Source organism: Pungitius pungitius, chromosome 14, assembly GCF_949316345.1.
Source record: "Pungitius pungitius chromosome 14, fPunPun2.1, whole genome shotgun sequence".
NCBI lineage: Eukaryota > Metazoa > Chordata > Actinopteri > Perciformes > Gasterosteidae > Pungitius > Pungitius pungitius.
Genome location: NC_084913.1, coordinates 592,657 through 615,827, shown reverse-complemented (window position 1 = coordinate 615,827; position 23,171 = coordinate 592,657). Strand labels below are relative to the sequence as shown.

At 51.1% G+C, this 23,171-nt stretch overlaps 3 protein-coding genes across 4 annotated transcripts; 1 reads left to right on the top strand and 2 right to left on the bottom strand.

Moving 5' to 3' along the window:
• Positions 1–22: 22 nt before the first annotated feature.
• On the bottom strand, positions 23–9,204 carry g2e3 (G2/M-phase specific E3 ubiquitin protein ligase). Its single transcript, XM_062557292.1, has 17 exons — positions 9,040–9,204; positions 8,821–8,889; positions 7,826–7,923; positions 5,516–5,617; positions 5,045–5,169; positions 4,800–4,968; positions 4,583–4,689; positions 4,356–4,472; positions 3,998–4,122; positions 3,841–3,919; positions 3,488–3,658; positions 3,231–3,385; positions 2,832–3,016; positions 2,350–2,522; positions 2,035–2,074; positions 1,440–1,611; positions 23–1,324 (listed from the first exon to the last, which is right to left on the bottom strand). Exons 2-17 carry the CDS (start codon positions 8,870–8,872, stop codon positions 1,026–1,028), a joined length of 2,169 nt encoding a protein of 722 aa, XP_062413276.1. The 5' UTR covers positions 8,873–8,889; positions 9,040–9,204; the 3' UTR covers positions 23–1,025.
• A 737-nt stretch (positions 9,205–9,941) lies between these two features.
• On the top strand, positions 9,942–12,708 carry ccdc65 (coiled-coil domain containing 65). Of its 2 annotated transcripts, none has more exons than XM_037486166.2 (9): positions 9,942–10,025; positions 10,147–10,336; positions 10,563–10,730; positions 10,815–10,984; positions 11,077–11,227; positions 11,314–11,454; positions 11,607–11,825; positions 11,898–11,999; positions 12,421–12,708. In XM_037486166.2, the coding sequence occupies exons 2-9, from the start codon at positions 10,208–10,210 to the stop codon at positions 12,691–12,693; spliced, it is 1,353 nt and encodes a 450-aa protein (XP_037342063.2). In that variant the 5' UTR covers positions 9,942–10,025; positions 10,147–10,207; the 3' UTR covers positions 12,694–12,708. The 2 variants fall into 2 exon arrangements, with proteins under 2 accessions (XP_037342063.2, XP_037342064.2); XM_037486167.2 differs by having other exon boundaries at positions 10,135–10,336.
• Positions 12,709–13,024: 316 nt separating this feature from the next.
• On the bottom strand, positions 13,025–22,716 carry strn3 (striatin, calmodulin binding protein 3). The gene is made up of 16 exons (XM_037486138.2): positions 22,114–22,716; positions 19,236–19,339; positions 19,010–19,083; positions 18,850–18,928; positions 18,464–18,625; positions 18,237–18,387; positions 18,026–18,161; positions 17,679–17,815; positions 17,424–17,602; positions 15,836–15,883; positions 15,612–15,733; positions 15,297–15,464; positions 15,077–15,217; positions 14,885–14,992; positions 14,712–14,798; positions 13,025–14,609 (listed from the first exon to the last, which is right to left on the bottom strand). Exons 1-16 carry the CDS (start codon positions 22,348–22,350, stop codon positions 14,440–14,442), a joined length of 2,103 nt encoding a protein of 700 aa, XP_037342035.2. The 5' UTR covers positions 22,351–22,716; the 3' UTR covers positions 13,025–14,439.
• Positions 22,717–23,171: the final 455 nt, after the last annotated feature.

Sequence of the window (23,171 nt, the reverse complement as noted above, 5' to 3'; positions counted from 1 at the left end):
TCACTCTGCTACTGTTTCCAGAGACAATAAATGGTAAAAAAGGGTAGTCTGAATAAAGGTCTAAATGCTACTAGAACATTGCATCAACAATAATAAATTATAAATATAACATTTGTCCCTCTGTGGTGTCGATTTGCATTTTACTAGTGGAGTTTTTCACAGGAAGGAAACCTGTAAACATTTTCCTCAAATGTATTAAATTACTTTTTAGTAGATTTTGAATCTCCTACTTTTTATTTTTTTGTTATGCACCAAAACAATAAAGCAAATTGTATTACTTTGATTAGAAAACTGCATATATGAATAAAATATATTATCAGATAATTACACATTATTTTCATGCACACTATATATTTTTTTGTATTTTCATGGCCAAAGTGAGTTCAGTTGTGAAATCAATAAATAAATGAAAACAACATAGGTTTTTTTCTGTATGTTTTATCGACTATAAACAAAAAGGGAAAAATAATAAAAATTTGCAGCAAACTCAAAACACAGAAAACAAGTTCATGAAAAAAAGGACAGAAAAGTAAATGTAGAATCCATAAACTGATGATCAGCAGCTTTATAACTGCTGTAGTGATTTTGGTATTTAGTATTGAATCAAAATGATATATTTACATATATATGGTGGTGTGTAGTAGTGTGATGCGCTGGGTTATAATGCAACGTAAGACGCTTTGGATTAAAGCTAAATGACACGTAATGGAATTTAAAAAAGAAAAACTACAGCCTTTTACCTAAATAGCTCTCGGTGAGTTTAATACACAAAGAGTGGTAGTTATTGAAGAGGAGAACAGTTACACGTCACATATTGTGAAGATCTAAGAACCAATCAGGACGCAGCTACGTGGAAACAGCAACTAGTCAAATTACAAACTAAGTTTTCACTTCCCAGAAAACGACCCGAAAATCATGAAATGAGATCCAAGCAAAAAAAGATCAGAAACATGATTTATAAATGAAAACAACAACATTTGACTCTTCATCAGTGACGGAGATGTGAAATAAACAAGGCTCCTCCTTTAGCTGGATGGGGGGAGGAGGTGCACGTGGGGGCTGACTGCCCGCTCCATGCAGCTTTTGAAGGCCTGATATGAGGAGGTGACGGGCAGGAGGAGGCGTTTGGAGCCCAGCTCTCTCTCAGGGAGGAGACCCTCCTCCTTCAAAGGCTCCCTCCTTCTGAGTCTCCTCTTCTGTCCTCCTCCTCCCCCCTGATGGAGGAAGGAAATGGAAGGAGAAGGGAGGAGGCTGGCCGCTGGGAGCTCCTCAGCTCCTGTGGCGAATCGAAGGAGGTCCTTCAGGGAGACAGAGCTCCTCCCAACTAAGGAGGAGAGGAAATACGAGGAGAGAAGATCAAATAGTTTCCTCACCAACTGAAGGTTCTGTTTATTTAAACCTACTGGGGGCGGAGCCTGAGTGGGCGGAGCTGGTTTTACCTTCACAGTCCTGCAGGAAGCGCCTCCAGAAGGAGGAGACGGGCGTCTCCCTGCTCCTCCTGTCCTCCTGCTGGGAGAAGTGGACGGAGAAAAGCTGATGGAGCGTCTGAGCCGACAGGCGATCCTCCGCCTCACAGAAAACGCTGTAGAACACCGACGGGAAGCGCTGCACCTGGATCGGGTGGAGCAGCATTAACACCTGGATCAGGTGGAGCAGCATTAACACCTGGATCGGGTGGAGCAGCATTAACACCTGGATCAGGTGGAGCAGCATTAACACCTGGATCAGGTGGAGCAGCATTAACACCTGGATCAGGTGGAGCAGCATTAACACCTGGATCAGGTGGAGCAGCATTAACACCTGGATCGGGTGGAGCAGCATTAACACCTGGATCGGGTGGAGCAGCATTAACACCTGGATCAGGTGGAGCAGCATTAACACCTGGATCAGGTGGAGCAGCATTAAAAAGAAGAGGCGTGTCCTGTCGCTCTCCAGATGAGGAAAACAAGCGCGCCACGTTGCGTCGGAGTTTTCACTAATGCATTGTGGGTAAATCCAGTTTGCAAAGCAGCAGTTCACGTGTCTTTTAGTCACCTGATCAAAGACGCCCAGGGTCTGCAGACCTTCACGGAACCTGCAGCAGAGAAAACAGTGTAATCATATATATATAAATACATTGTAATAATACTAGTACTAGTACATGATGTTATGTATTCATGTTGTTAGATCACATCCTGTAAGAATACTTTCTCAGTATTCCTGTCAGTACTAACATAAGTACTAACATAAGTACTGATAGATGATGACTGTGGAGCTAATTGATTAAGGAAAGAATCACATGTTCTTGTTCATCACAGGAGGTCGTGACCTCTTGGACCCTTGAGGTGTGATGTCATCAGGGCTGCATACCTCTGCAGAGGAAGCTGCATCCTGGTTACCATGGTGAAGTGAACCAGATCTTCCACCAGGGCCTCCTTCTCCTCCAGGCTGCTGATTGGTCGGCTGCAGCCGGCCAGCTCCAGGAGCTCGTGACTCCCCAACGCCGCCTCCCGCAGCTCGTCTACAGACTCCGCCTCCGCCATCTGCAAGCCCCGCCCACCAACAGCTCAACTCAACGGTCCAATCACAAGGTCTCGCCCTGAGGCCTTCAACCCGGAGAGAATCCCCGAATGGGACGTATCCGTCACCATGACAACAGGATATCAACACACTCTCTGACTGGAACGTCTTCAGAGCTTTTTCCTCGCGAAATGATCTTTTTAAAATGATATATTTGATGAATAAATAATTTAAAATGGTCAGTTTATTTGTCCTTTATTTGAACCCCCATTTACGTCACTTTGCAATGGCTTGTGGGTCACAGCGTGATGAGGGCGTCGCCCCGCACTCACCCGGCTGACCCGGCGCGTGCACAGCGTGCCGGGGGTCATGTGCCTGAGGCCCAGCCGGCGCCCGGGCGGGTGGTTGAAGAGACACCGGTAGAGCGCCGGGGAGAAGAAGCCCGGGGGGGGGCCGCCGTGAGCCAATGAGAGAGCCAGCAGGCAGCCCGCGTCCAGGTACAGGTCGTCCCTCAGAGCTGCACACACACAGCCTTCAAAATAAAAGCCCTGCTCCCCTCGGGCCGCCAGGAGGAGAGAAGACCACCATCGGAAAGAACACAGACGGTTTCTCTCATTTATGGTCACATGACCTTTGGGGTCATAAATCAAGGATGGTGTCATAGTTTCCTCATTAAACCTGATATATAAATATTTACTCATTTTAACAGAGACTGAATTGAAGATTCGTACCCTGGGAATCCAGCGCCAGGTTCTTGCACCCATCTGGACCCTCAAACACCACCGAGTCCTGGATCTGCTGCACCAGCAGCTTCAGGAAGTGCTGCCTGGCCGTGTCGCCTTCCTGGAGGCTGCTGGGAAATGTAGTCATCTGGGGGTCTTTGAAGCTGGACGGAGATGAAGAGAAGAAACCGATGACTATGTTTGTGAGTCACCACGCAGACCAATAACCGGGTGGAGACTGAGTGGAGCGTTTGTCATGCGCTCACCAGACAGACAGAGTGCGGGTGGGGTCAAAGTCGGCCCTCCTCACTAGCTCCACCCCCGCAGACAGAGCCTGGTCCCCGTCCACCTCCACCCAGGTGCTGAGGGGACACAGCTGAAGGCCCAGACTCTGCAGGATCCCCTCAGGTGACCCGGAGCCAACCGGTAACGCCGCCCTGAGAGGGGGAGGGGTCACGCAGCTGTCAATCAAACCCAAGCGACCACTCATCATGCATCGTCATGACAACAACACATGCAGCGCCACATTAGGCCGGTGTGCCTCTCAAAGCCGATGGAGGGGTGCGTTAGGTATGTGCACCTGTCACAGCTGATGGAGAGGTGCGTTGGGTTTACTTACCTCTTACAGCTGATGGGGGACGAGTGGAGTTTGGACAGGAGACTCCTCTGTCCTCCCCGAGGAGACGTGACCCTGGAAGCTGGAGGAAACGAGCACATGGTTCACACAGAACAACATTTATAACCACAGCTGTAATTGGTCGATTAAGAGACTCCACCCGTGTCGTCGGAGGCCGGCGAGCAGTCGCTGCAGGTCCAGTCTCTGGAGTCCAGCTGCAGCCCCCAACACTTCCTGTGAGTCCCTCTGGAGCCACACAGCTGGCAGCGGATCACCTGGAACCACCTGCAGCAACAGCAACAAGGTCACACTGTGCGTGTGGGGGGGGGGGGGATAAACCTGGTACCCACAATGCAAGGCTCCACATTCACTACACACCCACAAGCCTTTCTACATTGATTTTATGGATGAGCTGAATGAAACATACAAATACACAGTGATTCCCTCAATACCAGACGTTCTGTGCAATGAACCCCAAAGCCTCGAGGGGGCGCTTGTTTTATGTGTAAGAAGAATACCCGGTCTTGGCGGAGTGCGTCCGTCCATCGCTGCAGAGGCAGACGAGGGCGTCGCAGCGCGTGTAGACCTCCAGCAGCTCCGAATACGCATTGGCCTCCGACTCCCATGATGCATCTCTGCAGAAGAGAAGAAGCTCAAACAGCAATCTCCTGCATTTTGGCAACAAACACGATGAAAAGAAAACGTGCAACAGCTTAAGCGTCATCACATGTGATCACATGCCCACCTCTCCGGGATGTAGATGCCCATCCTGAGCATCTCCTCCTGGAAGGCCTCCTGGTTACTGCAGAGAGTACATCGGAAGAAGAAGAGGCCGGCGCTGTGGGCCTGACGCTGGGGGGGGAAATGTATTTTTCTCATTAGTTACAGGTTTCTTCTTCTTTTACCTTCTTAAAGCGCTACTAGCGCTACTAGCATAGCATCACAGAGGACACCCAGCACACCTGCACACAGTCTCTGTGGAACCAGCTGCTGTGGCAGGACGGACACTTGAGGACGGAAAAGCTGAGGACAGGGTCCAGGGGGTCCAGACAGACGGAGCAGGACAGAGGTGGACTGAGGTCCGGACCCCCCAACGCGCTCTGAGTGGGGCTGTGATCAGGGCAGAACGACCTGGACACACACAGAGGTCAGAGGTCATCACCTGCCCTTTGACCCGGGGGCCAGCGTGCTTCAGGTGTTCACTCACGGGAATTGTCCCGTGAACTGAGAGAGGAAGTCCCGCCTCCTCCCGCAAGGGAAGTGGACCGTCCTCCTGCAGCGCCGCACGCTACAGCCAACACACGCCCCCTTCTTCTTACAGCCGCTACACACCTGAGGTAAACAAAGGAACACACACGCAGACAACCAGTAAACAAGGTCATCAGAGGGTAAACAAGGTCATCAGAGAGTAAACAAGGTCATCAGAGGGTAAACAAGGTCATCAGAGAGTAAACAAGGTCATCAGAGAGTAAACAAGGTCATCAGAGGGTAAACAAGGTCATCAGAGAGTAAACAAGGTCATCAGAGGGTAAACAAGGTCATCAGAGGGTAAACAAGGTCATCAGAGGGTAAACAAGGTCATCAGAGGGTAAACAAGGTCATCAGAGAGTAAACAAGGTCATCAGAGGGTAAACAAGGTCATCAGAGGGTAAACAAGGTCTCAGGTGAACTCTCTCACCAGTCGGGCCGAGCGGCGGACTTCCTGCTTGATGTCGTCCACCAGGAACCCGAAGACGCCCTCGTCCTCTTTTCCTCGCTGGTAGACTCCACAGGACGTCAGCTGAGACAAAACAACAACAACAACAACAACAACACATTCATAAACGCAGCATTTGCATTCTTCATTTAGCTTTTATAGGTGCATTCAACCAAGAGGCTTCAGACCCAGACGAACAAGAATCAAGAAAGTACGATTTGTAAAAGAAAGAAAGCAAAACTACAGCATGCAGATGTGCATCACATGGAGCATGCAGATGTGCATCATATGGAGCATGCAGATGTGTATCACATGGAGCATGCAGATGTGTATCACATGGAGCATGCAGATGTGCATCATATGGAGCATGCAGATGTGTATCACATGGAGCATGCAGATGTGTATCACATGGAGCATACAGATGTGTATCACATGGAGCATGCAGATGTGTATCACAAGGAGCATGCAGATGTGTATCACATGGAGCATGCAGATGTGTATCACATGGAGCATGCAGATGTGTATCACAAGGAGCATGCAGATGTGTATCACATGGAGCATGCAGATGTGTATCACATGGAGCATGCAGATGTGTATCATAAGGAGCATGCAGATGTGTATCACATGGAGCATGCAGATGTGTATCATATGGAGCATGCAGATGTGTATCACATGGAGCATGCAGATGTGTATCACATGGAGCATGCAGATGTGTATCATATGGAGCATGCAGATGTGTATCACATGGAGCATGCAGATGTGCATCATATGGAGCATGCAGATGTGTATCATATGGAGCATGCAGATGTGTATCACATGGAGCATGCAGATGTGCATCATATGGAGCATGCAGATGTGTATCATATGGAGCATGCAGATGTGTATCACATGGAGCATGCAGATGTGTATCACATGGAGCATGCAGATGTGTATCACAAGGAGCATGCAGATGTGTATCACATGGAGCATGCAGATGTGTATCACATGGAGCATGCAGATGTGTATCACAAGGAGCATGCAGATGTGTATCACATGGAGCATGCAGATGTGTATCACAAGGAGCATGCAGATGTGTATCACATGGAGCATGCAGATGTGTATCACATGGAGCATGCAGATGTGTATCATAAGGAGCATGCAGATGTGTATCACATGGAGCATGCAGATGTGTATCACATGGAGCATGCAGATGTGTATCATAAGGAGCATGCAGATGTGTATCACATGGAGCATGCAGATGTGTATCATATGGAGCATGCAGATGTGTATCACATGGAGCATGCAGATGTGTATCACATGGAGCATGCAGATGTGTATCATAAGGAGCATGCAGATGTGTATCATATGGAGCATGCAGATGTGCATCATATGGAGCATGCAGATGTGCATCATATGGAGCATGTAGATGTGCATCATAAGGCGCATGCAGATGTGTATCATATGGAGCATGCAGATGTGTATCATATGGAGCATGCAGATGTGCATCATATGGAGCATGCAGATGTGCATCATAAGGCGCATGCAGATGTGTATCATATGGAGCATGCAGATGTGTATCATATGGAGCATGCAGATGTGTATCATATGGAGCATGCAGATGTGTATCACATGGAGCATGCAGATGTGTATCATAAGGAGCATGCAGATGTGTATCATATGGAGCATGCAGATGTGCATCATATGGAGCATGCAGATGTGCATCATAAGGCGCATGCAGATGTGTATCATATGGAGCATGCAGATGTGTATCATATGGAGCATGCAGATGTGTATCACATGGAGCATGCAGATGTGTATCATAAGGAGCATGCAGATGTGTATCATATGGAGCATGCAGATGTGTATCATAAGGAGCATGCAGATGTGCATCATATGGAGCATGCAGATGTGCATCATAAGGCGCATGCAGATGTGTATCATATGGAGCATGCAGATGTGTATCATATGGAGCATGCAGATGTGCATCATATGGAGCATGCAGATGTGCACCATAAGGCGCATGCAGATGTGCATCATATGGAGCATGCAGATGTGTATCACATGGAGCATGCAGATGTGTATCATATGGAGCATGCAGATGTGCATCACATGGAGCATGCAGATGTGTATCATATGGAGCATGCAGATGTGTATCATATGGAGCATGCAGATGTGTATCATATGGAGCATGCAGATGTGTATCACATGGAGCATGCAGATGTGCATCATAAGGAGCATTCAGATGTGTATCATATGGAGCATGCAGATGTGCAGGTGGAGGAGCTTCATCACTACCACAGTGCACCCACTCACCAGACAGAAGTAGTGGACACAGAGGTTGTGATCTTTGAGTGTGACCTTCTCCCCTAACAGGGCGGGGTCATCATCACAGAGTCTGCAGAGAGCACAGCCTGGAGACACACACACACACACAGAGAAGAAGGAGTTTTTTAATTATGTTATTTTGCGCTGGTTTTACTGTAAAGTGTCTTTTAGTAGCAACGTGTAAGGCCCTTATAACACCTATGATTATTTAGTCTATACTTTGCCTTAAAAGTGAACAGAGGGAATTAATGTTCCTCTGGAAATTTACACTCAAGACTAATTTCATACAATGTGAGAATATGTTTTACAATATGCACAAATCTCTGTAAGTTCTGTCTAATTCTAAATATCTTTCTAAAATAATGTGCAGATGGGATGGTGAGAGCTTCACGCTGGTCCATCTGTCCACAAACACCTTCTCACGTCTGAGAGAACATCTCAGTATCAGAGCTTCTTCATCCAGCATGTGGTTCAGAAACGGGCATCATGGAGCAGGAAGAAACAGGTGGATGGACTTTATATGTCGCCCTCAGCTGTTAAAGACGTTTGTTTGGGATCAGATCAGCTGATTTGACACATGAGACTCCCAGATTAATCTTAGCCGGGTCTGGAGCAGGTTAGCTTCAAAGAATAAATCTCCATGGTTGCTTGGCAACCAAGTCCAAGCTAAATTACTCCCGACTTAATCCTTTATCCAGGGGCCCGTTTGAAGAAGCAGGTTCAGTGGAACCTCAGAGTTTGTTCACCTTGAGATGAGTTTTATGAAGGGAGGTAACTAAAGCTCAGGGTCAGTCGCTACGGTAACAACCTGTGAACCTCACCTGGTTCTTTTGACTCAGTTTGTTGAAGCTCCTTCTTCAAACGGACCCCTGGTTTCCTGCAACCCCCCCGGATGTGATCACTCATAACGTGTCACATCTACTGACATCTGTAATAATCAATGCTTCAACGGGGGAGGACGTAAGGATGACGTCATCACTCACGCTGCTCCTGGTCCACGAGGTCCTGCGACCTCCTCGCCTTCTTCCTCCTCATGTCGGTGTGACGCGCCTCTGCACACAGACAACAACACAATGTGGGATAAACATATAATATGGAACCGTAGAACATAGAAATAATACATAATATAAATACATGTAAAGTGAATGTCATTAAACGATCGAAATGAGAGGAATGGGACTCAAACATTAAACATTCTTTACATTCACGGATAAAAGCGTCACGTCGGAACATCGCGGCGTCGTTTCGTGAGATTTATTCCGCTTGTTTTTTAAACGTCGGAATATCCGTCGACTTTTTAAATTTCCCTCTATCAAAACAAAGGGCTCGTATTTCCGCTTCCGGTGCTTCTTCTTCTTCGGGGGTCCCTCTTTGCATCCGGTTTGACGCGTCAGCGCCCCCGAAGGCCGGAAGGCAAATTACCTCAAAGTGGAGAATTCTGAGCTTTTATCTCCACTTTCTACTAGTTTATACTTTTACTCAAACAAATATAAGATCATAGAGATCAATGAATCACAACCTATAGTCTCTCCGGTAATACATCATGTGCTGTAATAATATGATGTATGAAATATCCACAGTGACACCGGTGTGCTGCATGATGGACACTCCATCAACACGGCTCGATTGACGTTTGACATCACGCCGTAGTTCCACGTCTTCGGCCGCGTGCAGACTGTTGTTTCAGAACGAGAAGCCGTTCACCGCCTCGTGTGTTACACAAGGGTTAGTCACGTGACAGAATACAAAGAACAGGTGCGTTCAACAGGTGACGACTGATGACGGGAGGAAACGGACGTCTCGGTCCTGATGGTCCAAATAACCCCAAGAACGTTTTTATTTTTATTTAAAGAATATTCAGATTTAATCATTTTATTTTGCAATTTATACTATAAATAAAACAAAAATTAAAAGGTACTTTTTACCTTCCTATGTGTTTTATTCATAACTACTTCCTTTAGATTTTCAGAAGTGCTGTTAGTTCTCTTTCCAGTTAAACAAAGGTTAATACTCACTTTAGGTAATATGAAGTTTATTTTTCGCATTTTATTAAATGTAAATTAATTCTCCCCCGCGTTCCACCCGTCAGTTGGTTTGATCCAAAATGGCGGCTCGCCTTCGGAGCCGTTGTCATGGAGACGGGACGCAAACACACACTGCCGGCGGCTGAAAGCGTCCCGCTGCTCAGGTAAGGCCGGTCACTGGTGACGTCACACACGGTAACGGCTCGGCGAGCAGCAGCTGTTCAGAAGTCTTCATCCATTGGTCACGAGTTCCTCCCGTTATTACTGAAACAGCTTCTCATCCAGGTAACATCTCACCAACATTCCTCTGAACCAGAGGAAGAGGAGGAGGAGGAAGAAGAGGAGCATGGCGAGAGAATCCAAGAGAGGTGGAGGAAGGACGGAGGAGGAGAGGCGGATGCTCCTTCTGCAAAGAGCTCAGGCGGAGGAGGAGATGGCCAAGAAGAAGGAGGAGACCCTCACCCTGTTTCTGAAGGTGTCCTCATGACGTCACATCACGCCAGTCTGCTTTTATTTGGAAGGTTTCTGATGGAAAGCATCAACTTACACACAAATTCTCTTTCACACATTTTAATTGGACAAAGTTTCAAATATTCCTCACAGCACTTTCAAAATAAAAGCATGGATATGTAGATGATCTTTCTGCACCGAGCCATCAGACAAAGTGGTGAACATGCTGCGCCTCCTCTCTGTGGGACCAGGACAAGCTGCAGAAGGAGGAGAAGAACACGGCGGGGAACCTGCTGAAGCTCAACGAAGGGTGGAGGTCGATTCTCCGTCAAGGCCGAGCACGAGAGCTGCGAGGGGACATGGAGGTTCTGAGACAGACGTTTGAGAGACAGCTGGACGGCCTGGACAGCTCCGTCAAGGTCAGCTGCTGCTCCCTCCTCCTCCTCCTCCTCCTCTCTCTGTTCCTCCACTTCCTCCTCTCGGTCTCCCTCTTTGCGTTGCAGACGCTGCAGCGTGACCTGCAGGAGGCGGAGCTTCAGTGGGCCCAGGTGAGCCGGGTCCACCTGCAGCAGCTGGAGCGTCTGAGATCTCTGCAGCACAAACGGGTGGAGTTGGTGAAGCAGCAGTGGGAGAACCTCCTACAGGAGCTACACTCCAGGTTCATCTCAGAGAGGTGCGTCCGAGGAGGAGACTCCTCCTCCTCCTCTTGCTGCTTCCTGCACCTCCCTGCAGCTCACGTCCTCTCTGTGACCCCTGCTCCTTCAGGAGGCAGATGACCTCCGCCTCGGCGAGGCGGCGGGCCGACCTGGAGGACGCCGGCCTCCCGCTGGAGCAGCAGCACCAGGAGCTGATGGAGCAGATCCAGGATCTGTACAGAAGCAGCGTGATGGCGCACCAGATGTCCCACCAGCAGCGGGTACCTGATCCAGGGACAGTTCTCATTATGCCCTCATTTAGGGAGGAGAGAATAAAGGAAGTCATAGATGTCTTCTCTGTGGACAGATTGCTCTGCTGCTGCAGGAGGAGGAGACCACCCAGGACCAGACCCCCCAGGACCAGACTCTCGCCCCGCAGCTGCAGGAGGAACATCAGCAGCTGCTCAGGATGAAGGACGTCACCGAGAAGAAGGCCAAGAACCTTCAGGTCCAAAACCCATTTCGTCTGATTCTAAAACAGTAACAGGAAGAGATTTCTGTCCCTCAAGAGACAGGAAGTCAAAATAAACCGTGGACAGGTTGGTATGAGCTTCTGACAGGTGACCCCGCCCCCATGTGACCCTCCCTCCTGTCCTCCAGGACACCGCCAACCTCATGTCTCGCCAGCTGATCACCAGCGAGACAAGGAACCAGGCGTTGGAGCGGGAGCTGAGGGACGCCACCCAGAAGGTGACCTCCAGGACCCTGGAGCTCCGGGACCAGCTGACTCGGGGCGGCGGGGCGGCGAGGAGGCGTCTGACTCAGCTCGCCGTCCAGAGCGACGCCGCCGCCATGAAGCTGAAGGCCGTCGTCGCCAAGGTGACGGGCGTCCGTCTCACTCCCCGTTGGTCCCTTTGTCCCCGTGTGCTCACTTGTCCCCTCGGTCTCCAGGGCGAGAAGGTCCTCCGGGGGGCCGAGCTGTGCCGCAGGCTGGAGAGGGACCAGGAGGACCTACTGACGTCCCCTCCGGAGGAGACAGAGGGACCAGACGAGGTAACTGCTCTTTGACCAGGGAATTACCCACAAGTCATTGCAACGCGACGCCAAAAACGTCCCAGTGAACAAATGGAGCCGCAAAATGTACAACTTTAAACATTAAGGATCAAAGATGGAGACAAAAACATTTATTCATTCATTAGTAAATCAAATTAGGAAGTTAGAGTAAAAGGCATCAAACAAATCCACTCAGGTAAATCATATTTGTGCCGTTGTCATGGTGACGTGAAGGTGTCCCTACACATTTACACCATCTAACGCCTGGAAAGACACTCAACCAGGAGACAAAGACAAGCCGTAGGAAGACAGGAAGTTGGACACATGGACAAGGAGGCAAAGGAAGGAAGTCAGGATATAGTAGACTAGGACAGAGCGTAGGAGATGTCCAGGTTGCCTTCACTGACCTGAGGTTCTGCAGGAGACGTCGGCGCTGCAGGCGGTGACGCTGAGGACCAACGTGTCCGTCCTGAAGCTGGAGGCCCTGAGGACACAGCGGGACGCTCTGACCCGAGACAACCTGCAGCTGAAGCTGCTGCTGCAGCAGCGCCTGGACGCCCTGACGGTCAGCGACCCGGCGCCGCTTGCTGTGGGCGGGGCCCCGACCACCGCCGTCCTCCCGGAGGCCGGCAGGCGCCTCGCCCTCCGGCGCCACGTCGTCATCGAGGGCGCGCACGCCGCCAGACGTCATTAAACCTTCTAAACACTGTACCCGTTTCCTGTGATGAATGGTAAATAAATTAAACCCAACATTCCCTGACTTTTCACTCTGAGCCAATCAGATTCATCGAACTGAAACCTGTTGATTGATGAAACATTTGAGGGAGACGCCACAGCATCAATAACCAATTAGGTTTCCATAGAAACCCTTTTGAAATCCCGTATGGACCATGACGAGGACAGCGGGGTTCCAGAGGAATACGTTACTTTAATTATCACGTTCAGGAGAAGCTAGAGGAGCGGGTTTTATTTTGGCGGTACACTTCCTGAGGCTTGGTTCACAGAATGAGGAGTGGAGAGGCAGCCTCTGTACAGATACACCATTTAATAGTTATTATAGACATGTTATATACATACGTGTTCTGCTAGGTGCTTCAATCTTTAAAATCTGATGTTTCATATTTTGTGAATCAAAAGAAAAGAAACAAAAGAACAAAACTCATCAAAACTCAAACGGATCAGAACTTTTTTTTCCATTTTTCCGGAAGACTAGAAAAAATACTTTTATTGTATTAATCATGCATTACAAAGAAAAAGTCTTTAGCTACACAGTAAGTGGTGAAATAAAGAACCGTCTTTAAAGCAAACCACAGCCCATGTTCAGCCAATCAGGCCGCAGCCTTAGTGTTTAACGCCCGCCCACGGAGGATTCTGATTGGACCGTTTCTCCTGCAGCACAAACCTCATTAGGATGATAGAGACAAAAAGAAAACATAAATAAATCTACTCCTGCTTGTCAGAGCGTTCTCAGCGTGAAGAAGAAACTCACAGGGGGGGGGGTGAGGAAGAGGCCGTGGTGCGTTCAGGTACCAGTGCGTAAAGCCAAACACTTCCCTACATTCCCACAGCGATGACAGAACTCGGCAGGTTTTAGGACCCAGGGTCACCCTTGGCGCCGATTGCATTTTTATAAAAACGATTATAAAACTAGATTTATTTTACAAACAGAAAACGTCCACACGGTCTAAACGCAGGGCTCTGATTGGCCCGTTAGGACGGACGACAGAGTTTGAACCCAACGAGCTGGTTGAACTAAAGTAACTCCTTAAAAACACGGTAAAAAAGCGTCAATCTGAGTCTACTTCAGATTTCAAAAACGTAAAAAACGTAAATAGAACGAATCATCGAAGAGTTCAAACCTTGTTCTACTCTATGGATCGTGATGTTTGTCACTCGAGCAGCTCCACCTGATGGAGGACGAGTCACGGTTTGGGACCCTCAAAGCAGCTCCCAGCGTCCTCGAACGTCTCGTAATGTCCTCGACAGAAGTCTAACGTTGTCCACGGCCGTCCATTGTCCTCCATCATCTTTAATCATCCTTTAAAGGCTTCTATTGTGCTTTAATGTCCTCCGATGTCCTCCCTCATGAAGACAAACCTCATGGAGCAGAACCGTCGTCCCCCTCGAGGTTTGGGATTCAAACCCGCGGCAGGACGAGAGGCTCTGAAGCGTCTGAGGGACAACGACAGCCTGAAGGTGTCTCTGCTGCATCATCAGAGACCATCAGTGGGCTGTTTGTCCTTCCAGCCCGTCCTTGGTAGTGGGGGGGGGGGGGGGGGGGGGGGGACCTGCAGAGTTTAAACACTGTTTCTGCTTCAGCTGGAGGAGACACAGCTGCACCTCCTCCTGTGTCTTCATCAATAAGTCATCTGTGCTCTGACACCTGAATACTGTTAGTGCCCCCTCTGCTCCTCCTCCTCCTCCTCCTCCTCCTCCTGGTCTACACGTAGACCCTGGCGAGGGCGTCGGCTCCTGCTGAGGCGATGTAGGCCTTGGAGGGGTGGAAGGCCACGTCGTAGATGGCCTCCTCGCTCTTCTTACGGTGAGCCGTGATCTCCTGGACACACGTCTTACTGTCCAGGTTCCACAGGCGCAGGGAGCAGTCGTGACCTGAGGAGGAGACAAGAGGGCGAGATGGAGGTGGACAAAAGAGGAAGAAGAGGTGAAAATGATGAAGGCGGTAGTGGACGAAGACAAGAAGCGTCTCCTTACTTCCAGACATCAAGTAGATCCCGTTAGGATCCACAGCCAGACTCGTCACTGCATCCAGGTGAGCCACCATGGCGTGGATCACTTTACCTGGACACACACATTCAGGTTCATCACCTAAAGCACTCACAGGGAGGTGAAGATCAAAGGAGCCGTGAGCAGAGGGACAGACGGACCTGACTTGTTGTCGTAGAACTTGATTTGTCGGTCCTCGTGGGCGCTGATGGTGACGGGCAGCGTGGGATGACTCACCACCTTGTTGATGTGATTGGACCCTGGGAGGGCTGATGGGGGGGGGGGGGGTCAATATGGACTCATGACCTCAGTGCTGGTTTCATCAAGTGTGTGTGTGTGTGTGAGAGTCTTACTGCCGTCTCCCTGGCCCTTCAGCACCAGTGCATTCTGGGAGGTCTCCAGGTCATAAACCACCACGTCTCCGCTATTAAAGGACGCCACCATGTGGGCGGGGTCACACCCGTTGAAGTCCACCGAGGTGGGGACGCCGTGTTCTGCAGACAGACAGAGGGACCCACTGAGCAGCTGTTGGCCGTGGGGGGGGGAGGGAGGGGGGGCGGGGGGGAACCTCACCGCTGTCTGTGTTGAAAGTGCTGATGCAGGGGTTCTTCTCCGTCGGGTTCCACAGCTTCACCGTGCCGTCGGCCGAGCAGGACAGGAGGCGGTTCTTGATGCCGCTGTAGGCCAATCCCCACACGGCGTCCGTGTGACCCAACCACGAGCCCGCCAAGACGCTGGGTTCTGATTGGACGAGGGGAGAGTGGTCTGTCATCAGTGGTGCACGTTATACCGCTCTGTCATCTTAATAATCCATTAATCAGATTAGTTTATTTCCACGCCCCTTCACCCTGAGGTGGAGGAGGGCTGTGTCCGGGTGGAGGAGCTCACCGTAGGTGTCGTAGGGGTCCACGTTGGAGCTGGGGATGTTCCACCACTGGATCGTCGAGTCGATGCCGCCACTGAAGCACTGCTCGCCGCTGGAGGTCATCGCCAAGGACAACACGGGCCCCCTGAGGATGGAGACACGTGTTCACCCGAGACCTCAGAGAGAGTGTGTGTGTGTGTGTGTGTGTGTGTGTGTGTGTGTGTGTGTGTGTGTGTGTGATACATACACATGAGCTCTGAATGTGTAGACGGGCTCCACATCAAAGGAGGCACTTCTGGAACACAAAACACATGATGCGTTCAAGGGCCGTCGGAAGCCTGATGTTTTGTGCAGCTTTATTAGAGGGCGTGATGGGAGGTGCGCGCGATGGGAGGTGCGCGCGATGGGAGGTGCGCGCGATGGGAGGTGCGCGCGATGGGAGGTGCGCGCGATGGGAGGTGCGCGCGATGGGAGGTGCGCGTGATGGGAGGTGCGCGTGATGGGAGGTGCGCGTGATGGGAGGTGCGCGTGATGGGAGGTGCGCGTGATGGGAGGTGCGCGTGATGGGAGGTGCGCGTGGTGGGAGGTGCGCGTGGTGGGAGGTGCGCGTGGTGGGAGGTGCGCGTGGTGGGAGGTGCGCGTGGTGGGAGGTGCGCGTGGTGGGAGGTGCGCGTGGTGGGAGGTGCGCGTGGTGGGAGGTGCGCGTGATGGGAGGTGCGCGTGATGGGAGGTGGTCGTGATGGGAGGTGCGTGTGATGGGAGGTGCGTGTGATGGGAGGTGGTCGTGATGGGAGGTGGTCGTGATGGGAGGTGCGTGTGATGGGAGGTGCGTGTGATGGGAGGTGCGTGTGATGGGAGGTGGTCGTGATGGGAGGTGCGTGTGATGGGAGGTGCGTGTGATGGGAGGTGGTCGTGATGGGAGGTGCGTGTGATGGGAGGTGCGTGTGATGGGAGGTGGTCGTGATGGGAGGTGGTCGTGATGGGAGGTGGTCGTGATGGGAGGTGGTCGTGATGGGAGGTGGTCGTGATGGGAGGTGGTCGTGATGGGAGGTGCGCGTGATGGGAGGTGCGTGTGATGGGAGGTGCGCGCGATGGGAGGTGCGCGTGATGGGAGGTGCGTGCGATGGGAGGTGCGTGCGATGGGAGGTGCGTGCGATGGGAGGTGCGTGTGATGGGAGGTGCGTGTGATGGGAGGTGCGCGCGATGGGAGGTGCGCGTGATGGGAGGTGCGCGTGATGGGAGGTGCGTGCGATGGGAGGTGCGTGCGATGGGAGGTGCGTGCGATGGGAGGTGCGTGTGATGGGAGGTGCGTGTGATGGGAGGTGGTCGTGATGGGAGGTGCGTGTGATGGGAGGTGCGTGTGATGGGAGGTGCGTGTGATGGGAGGTGCGTGTGATGGGAGGTGCGTGTGATGGGAGGTGGTCGTGATGGGAGGTGGTCGTGATGGGAGGTGCGTGTGATGGGAGGTGCGCGTGATGGGAGGTGCGCGTGATGGGAGGTGCGTGTGATGGGAGGTGCGTGCGATGGGAGGTGCGCGTGATGGGAGGTGCGTGTGATGGGAGGTGCGTGCGATGGGAGGTGCGTGCGATGGGAGGTGCGTGCGATGGGAGGTGCGTGCGATGGGAGGTGCGTGTGATGGGAGGTGCGTGTGATGGGAGGTGCGTGCGATGGGAGGTGCGCGTGATGGGAGGTGCGCGCGATGGGAGGTGCGTGCGATGGGAGGTGCGTGCGATGGGAGGTGCGTGCGATGGGAGGTGCGTGCGATGGGAGGTGCGTGTGATGGGAGGTGCGTGCGATGGGAGGTGCGTGCGATGGGAGGTGCGTGCTGCGGGTACTTTTTGGCGGGGACGGTCTTCGTGAGGTTCCACAGCTTCAGGGTCTGGTCCTCGGACACGGTGACCAGGCAGGGCTCCACCGGGTGGAAGGCCAGCGCCCGCACGCCGTCGAAGTGGCTCCTCAGCGTGTACTTGGGGTTCCACGTCTTCCTGAACGAAGACTCCTTACTGGAAGGGAGCTGTGGGGGGGGGCGACAGGCAGGTTAAGCAGGCGTGGTGGGAGGCGGAGCTACGTGGAGCAGCCCGGCGTCTTACGTCGTAGCCGTAATCCGTCTCGTCGTTGGTGACCGTGAGGTCGGCGAGGTCGCCCAGGCCCAGCACGCTCTCCATCACGTCGTCAGAGCCCAACAGGAAGGACTTACCCCCCCCAGGAGGGAAGGGTAGGGGCTCCGCTACACACACACACACACACAATGAACCTCACAAGAGCAACGACTGACTGAAGGTGGCTCCAGCCTCTCCTTCCCTTTCAGTTATTGGACAGCTGTCAAATAATGGAGCTAACGGCTAACGGCTAACTGAGTCGCACAGTGATGCATTCAGGCTCTACTCACTATTTGGACGTTTATATAAATAATAAAGCCCCTCCCTCGTGTCCTCACCCCACTCGGTCCCGTCCCCGGAGCTCCGGGCCTCGCCGGCTCCCTCGCCGTCCTCCGCCGTCACCAAGAAGTCAAACTCCTTCAGGGCCTCCTCGGTGTCTGCGTCGTCCTCCGATGCCAAGCCCTCGTTCCCCACCTGGAGGAAGAGGAGGAGGCGATAAGGAGAGAGAGGAGTGATACTGTGTGTGTGTGTGTGTGAGTGTGTGTGTACCTTGGCCTTGTGCTTCTTGGCTCGTTGGTGTTTCTCTGTGCTGATGTCGGCCATCAGGTCTCCCTCCTCCTCTTCCTCCTCCTCCTCCTCTTCGTCGCTATCCTCCGCATTCTCCAGGAAGTTAAACGTCTCCAGAACGTCCCCCGGACTCCTGCAAACCGAGGAGGGGAGGTGTGACTGCCTGTGCGACCCCCAGGGGGAGGTGTGACCTCTGACCCTGACGTTACCTCTTGCCGTCCTTGCGGCGCTCCGTGCCGTTGATCAGGTGCTGCAGGTTCTTGTTCTCCACAGAGCCGTTCTGCTCGGAGCCCGACAGGCCGAGCAGGGAGCGAACCCTCTGGGTACGCACGTCCAAGATGGTGTCCGTGTATCCCACTTCCTGCAGGTACCTGAACACACCACCAGCTGGATTTCTGAGGTTGTTGTGGAATCAACTGCTTTCAGGTTTCTTCTCTGCAAACTCTGGTCTTAAAAAGGTGCTTTATGAATCATTGTTTGATTCTTACAACGGTCACATTATATAAATTAAATCAGCTAAAGATAAGCTTTTCTTTCCCGACTCTGTGGAGATGAACCATGAATAGAACATCAGAGGGTCAGAGGTCGCTCTTACTGTCGCAGCAGCTGTCTCCCTTGTTTCCAGGTCAGCTGACTGTTGGCAGGGACAGCAGAGACCTCCGAGTCTTTGGTCTCTGAGGAGACAAACCGGCACCGCGGTGAGTTCAGGGGCCTCAGGAGGAGGACAAGAGATTAAAGCAGATGTTCATCCCTACCTGCTTCAAAGCTGGGCATCTTCATCTCTCCTTGGTTCAACTCCGTTCCATATTTTAACTTGTGGTATTTGGCTCTGAGGGACACAAAAATAGAAACATCGCACCAGTTTCACCTCGAAACATGTCGACACCTCTTCTTCTGCAGTGGAATTATTGTACTACACTTTCATTCTCTGGTTTACCAAGTGCACCTGAATGCACCACACAGCGACATCAGGATTCTTACCTTTCCTGCTTCAAAGCATACTCCAACATCTTTATTCTTCTGACCAGGTCGTTCTTCAGGTTCTCCTGACCTTTCCTCTCCCCCTGCAGGAACGCTATCCTCGCCTGTGGACAGAGGTCAAAGGTCACATCAAGCAGGCGCACGCACACTGAGGTTTCTTCTTTCCCAGCTGATGCTTCTCTAAATAAGTTTATAGAAAGTACAAAAAAGGTCTTTTTTTCTATTTATTTGAAATTGTTTCCTTGTAAGAATGTTCACACAAGAACTTTAACCTGAAGTGGGTTAAGAAGGAGAGATGAAGCAGAGACTGCTTTTATAACCACATTATTCTGTGTGAAGTTTGTACTTAAACTGTTGAAGATTCCTCGTGTAAAGCAAAGAATGTGATGACGTCACCAGCTGACAACCAATCAGGCGCCATTACTCAAATCCACACCTTCTTTATTATTATTATTATTATTGCTCTGAGAGGGGGAAGAAGGACGGTGACATCACCCCAAACCTCTGGACTACCAGGACACCCCCGTAGGACGACCCCCCCCCGGCTGTCTGTGAGCAGCTGCTCCCGAAACCAAAGAAGGCCGAGGAGGCGCAGATCTATTTATACACAAAACACAGGCTGCTGTCTGCCAGGGTGACCATGGCAACGAGGGCCGAGGGGGTGGGCATCTGGGGGTCGCAACTTTCTCTCGTTAGGGTTGCCAAGGCGAAACCAGGAGGTCCTCCGTGTCCACGAGAGACAGATGACATAACGCACTTTAGCAGCCCTGCTGTCACTGGTCAGCTCAGTGATTGACAGCCACAGCGCCACGTGTGTGTGTGTGTGTGTGTGTGTGTACTAGCTGTTGGTGTAACGTATTGGTCGCGTCCTCCGTTACTGAGACGACCGTCTCGTCCACGTTGTCTGTGTCTCTGGTTCTTGGACGGTGCTGTTGGGTCTGAGCGGGTTTGCTGCACTGATGAATCATTCTTTAATAATAACGGAGTAACCGAGAAATGGCTCCACAAATCACTTGAACCTCCTCCCCCCCCCCCCCCGGGGAGTTTGAACCACTCGCTCTGCAGTGATGATGACGAGGGGGGGGGGGGTGAGTTCACCAACCCAAACATACCCGATGACCAGTCAGGCTAAATGAGACCAGGGATGTGTGCGTTATTGGGGCCGCTCTACTTTTAGCGCCCTGCTGGGCTCAGGAGGCCTCGCTCTGCTCTCTACCAAAATACCGCCCGGCTGCTCCCCAGGTAAACCCTGCGACCTTTGACCCGGTGGGGCTGGGAGCATGTGTCAAAGGTCATGGATTAATGAGCAGAGTATTAACTAAACTCCTCTGACTGATCTGATGATTCAATAAAAGTGGGTGAAATGACCAACAAAGCATGTTGTCCAGCAGGTTCTCGTACAGTGTGTCCACAGTAGAGCTGTGCGTGACGTCCAATGGTCCATATCCCGGGACTTAGAAAGCTGACTGACTCACAGTATGTGAACACATGAATTCATTGACCACGAACATGCTGGTGTCACACCGGCCTCAGCCCTGGTCCACAGGGTGAGAACAACCCAACATTCCATCAGCTGGTTTTCAGACTGCTGAAAAAAATAAAAACTTGTCTTCATCACTTTACAACTCTTCATCATCTTGTACTGCGTTCACACCAAAAGCGAAGCTTATGCCCGCCATGCTTTGCTCGCCTGAATAGTTCTGGTCAGTTTGCTTCATTGGCGCCTGGGGGGGGGGGGCGTGGTTTAATCTACGTTACGTCAGCACTGCAGACGGCGTTGTGTTCGGGTTCATGACGTCTTGGTTCTGACCAGCAGCCGGTCTGATGCTGTGTGGCTCAGCGTCTCTCGGTGAGACACCGACTAAGGGACAGGCGTCCAGTCCCCGCTGCGTGTGAGGGACAGTTTAACAGAGTCCTCACGCTGGGACAGAGACGGTGATGACGAGCAGAGACTAAACTAAACTTCCTTAGACGTCGCAATAGAAAGAGAAAGCTCTTCAAATCAATATTCACTGATCAACAGATAAGAGGATTGTGTCACATGACACCGAATCGGCTCACATCCAGTTCATGTGTTTCGATATTGATCAATAGATCAGCTGATCTCCATGTTAGATTTAATATCAGAGGGGTATTCAACTTGTCCAGGCGTTCCTCTGCTTCCAGTCTTCACGCTGAACCAGAGTTGGAACACCAGTCTAACTAATCCCAGTTTAAACTTTGACTTTACTGATCAATAACCAAGTCCGTGGGATGCCTGTCACGTGACATCGAATCAGTTCACGTGTAGAAACAACTTGTCTTGTTCATATTTAACGCGATAAACATTAAGGCAACCACGCGTGATTTGACACAGGTGTTGCCAAGGTCAAAGGTCAGGTGTGAGACCCACAGACCGGTGTGTGACGCTAACTCGTCACGGCTGTTTAAACTCACCGGTAAACACCGCTAGCTGCAGCTAGCGTGACCGACCAAAATGGATGCGGATTAGCTAGCCAGCTAGCTCGAGCTAACTTCTCATTTCAACACACTTGTGTCTCCGCGGTTGAAACAAAGGGTCCGACGAGTTTAAGCATCGCTAAAAAACGGGTGGAGAGTGACGACGACACCTGGGAATGTTAACGACACCCCGTTGACAGCCCGGTGTGGAGCTAACAGCTAAGCTAACGGTAAACTCCAGGCACTGGGCAATCCGCTAATCGTGCCTCAGCCCCGTTAGCCGCAGCCGGCTGGGCTACAAACATTTGGCTTGCCGTAAACTTTTCACGTTTTCACGTTTGTTGATTATAATCTGTTCGACGTAGAGTGCTGAAGTTACCCCGCAAACCGCCCCCTCTCCCCGGTAGTTACTGACAGTTAGCTAGCTAAGCATGCTAACCTGGAGCTCGGCCCTCTCCACTTCCCAGTGCGCCCGCTCCATCTCGAACCGGGCCCACTCGTGCTGGATGTAGTGCAGGATGCCGGGGATGGTGTACTGCTGCTGCTGCTGCTGCCGGGGCAGCTCGTCCGGCTGGTGCGGCACCATGACACCCGGATTAGCGTTGCCGTTGCCCCCTTGCTGCTGCCTCGGGCTCCCTGCTCCGAACCCTCCTCCTCCGCCGGGATGCTCATCCATGTTTTTTTTTTTTTTTTTAGAAAAGTAGAAGGAAAGTCCCTGGGCTGAAGGATTCCCGCCCCCCGACCCCCCCGACCGCCTTAAAGGAGCTCCGTGTCTGCGGTCCGTGTGTGTCGCGCCGCCGTGAGACGGGCAGGTTGCCCCCGGAGGGCTGCAGTGAGTGCGGCTGAATGAGGACGCGCTGTTGGTGTGTGGCACTAACCGGCCGCCATTACTGCTCTCTCCCTGGATGCGATGGTTACGGAGGGAGAAGCCAGCTGCGCTGCATCATGGGAAAGAGCCATCCTGACTTTTCCTCCCTGTCATCCTCTATGTGGAGTTCAGGGACCTCGGGGAATTTAGGAAATCACACCTCCCATCTGGATTTAGATCATTTATCATTTATGACCTTTGGAATATTATGCGGTTTATTTAAAAGGCAAAGTGTATAGAATGTGGATTCCACACGTCAGCCTCCCAGTGGCAACGCGAGAAAAACAGTACGCTGTCATCTCTTTTAAATGTTATTATTTTCAGTCTCTAAAATGTAATTTGCTTTTTCCATTGTATGTATATATATATATATATATATATACAAATAGAGAAATGGATTTTAATAATAAAGGAATAATTAACACTAATATTACACATACAACTTAATCACTCATCAACAAATCACTCTATTCTAAGCATTCTCAGTGTAATTTACAATGTCATAATTATCTACACGCATTCTAGCAACTTTCTTATTGTCAAAATATTTATAGTTATTGAACTAACCCATAGCATATATTTTATTATACTTTTATTTTATTTTATTGCTGCACCATGTTGTCGTTATT

Coding starts and splice junctions, on each gene's coding strand:
- ccdc65 (XM_037486166.2), top strand. CDS start 10,208: ATGGCGAGAGAATCCAAGAGAGGTGGAGGAAGGACGGAGGAGGAGAGG. Junction 10,337..10,562: donor CCCTCACCCTGTTTCTGAAG/GTGTCCTCATGA, acceptor CTGTGGGACCAG/GACAAGCTGCAGAAGGAGGA. Junction 12,000..12,420: donor AGACAGAGGGACCAGACGAG/GTAACTGCTCTT, acceptor GAGGTTCTGCAG/GAGACGTCGGCGCTGCAGGC.
- g2e3 (XM_062557292.1), bottom strand. CDS start 8,872: ATGAGGAGGAAGAAGGCGAGGAGGTCGCAGGACCTCGTGGACCAGGAG. Junction 4,969..5,044: donor CAGTTCACGGGACAATTCCC/GTGAGTGAACAC, acceptor GTGTGTGTCCAG/GTCGTTCTGCCCTGATCACA. Junction 3,386..3,487: donor ACCCGCACTCTGTCTGTCTG/GTGAGCGCATGA, acceptor ATCTCCGTCCAG/CTTCAAAGACCCCCAGATGA.
- strn3 (XM_037486138.2), bottom strand. CDS start 22,350: ATGGATGAGCATCCCGGCGGAGGAGGAGGGTTCGGAGCAGGGAGCCCG. Junction 18,929..19,009: donor GATGCCCAGCTTTGAAGCAG/GTAGGGATGAAC, acceptor TTGTCTCCTCAG/AGACCAAAGACTCGGAGGTC. Junction 17,816..18,025: donor CGGGGACGGGACCGAGTGGG/GTGAGGACACGA, acceptor GTGTGTGTGTAG/CGGAGCCCCTACCCTTCCCT.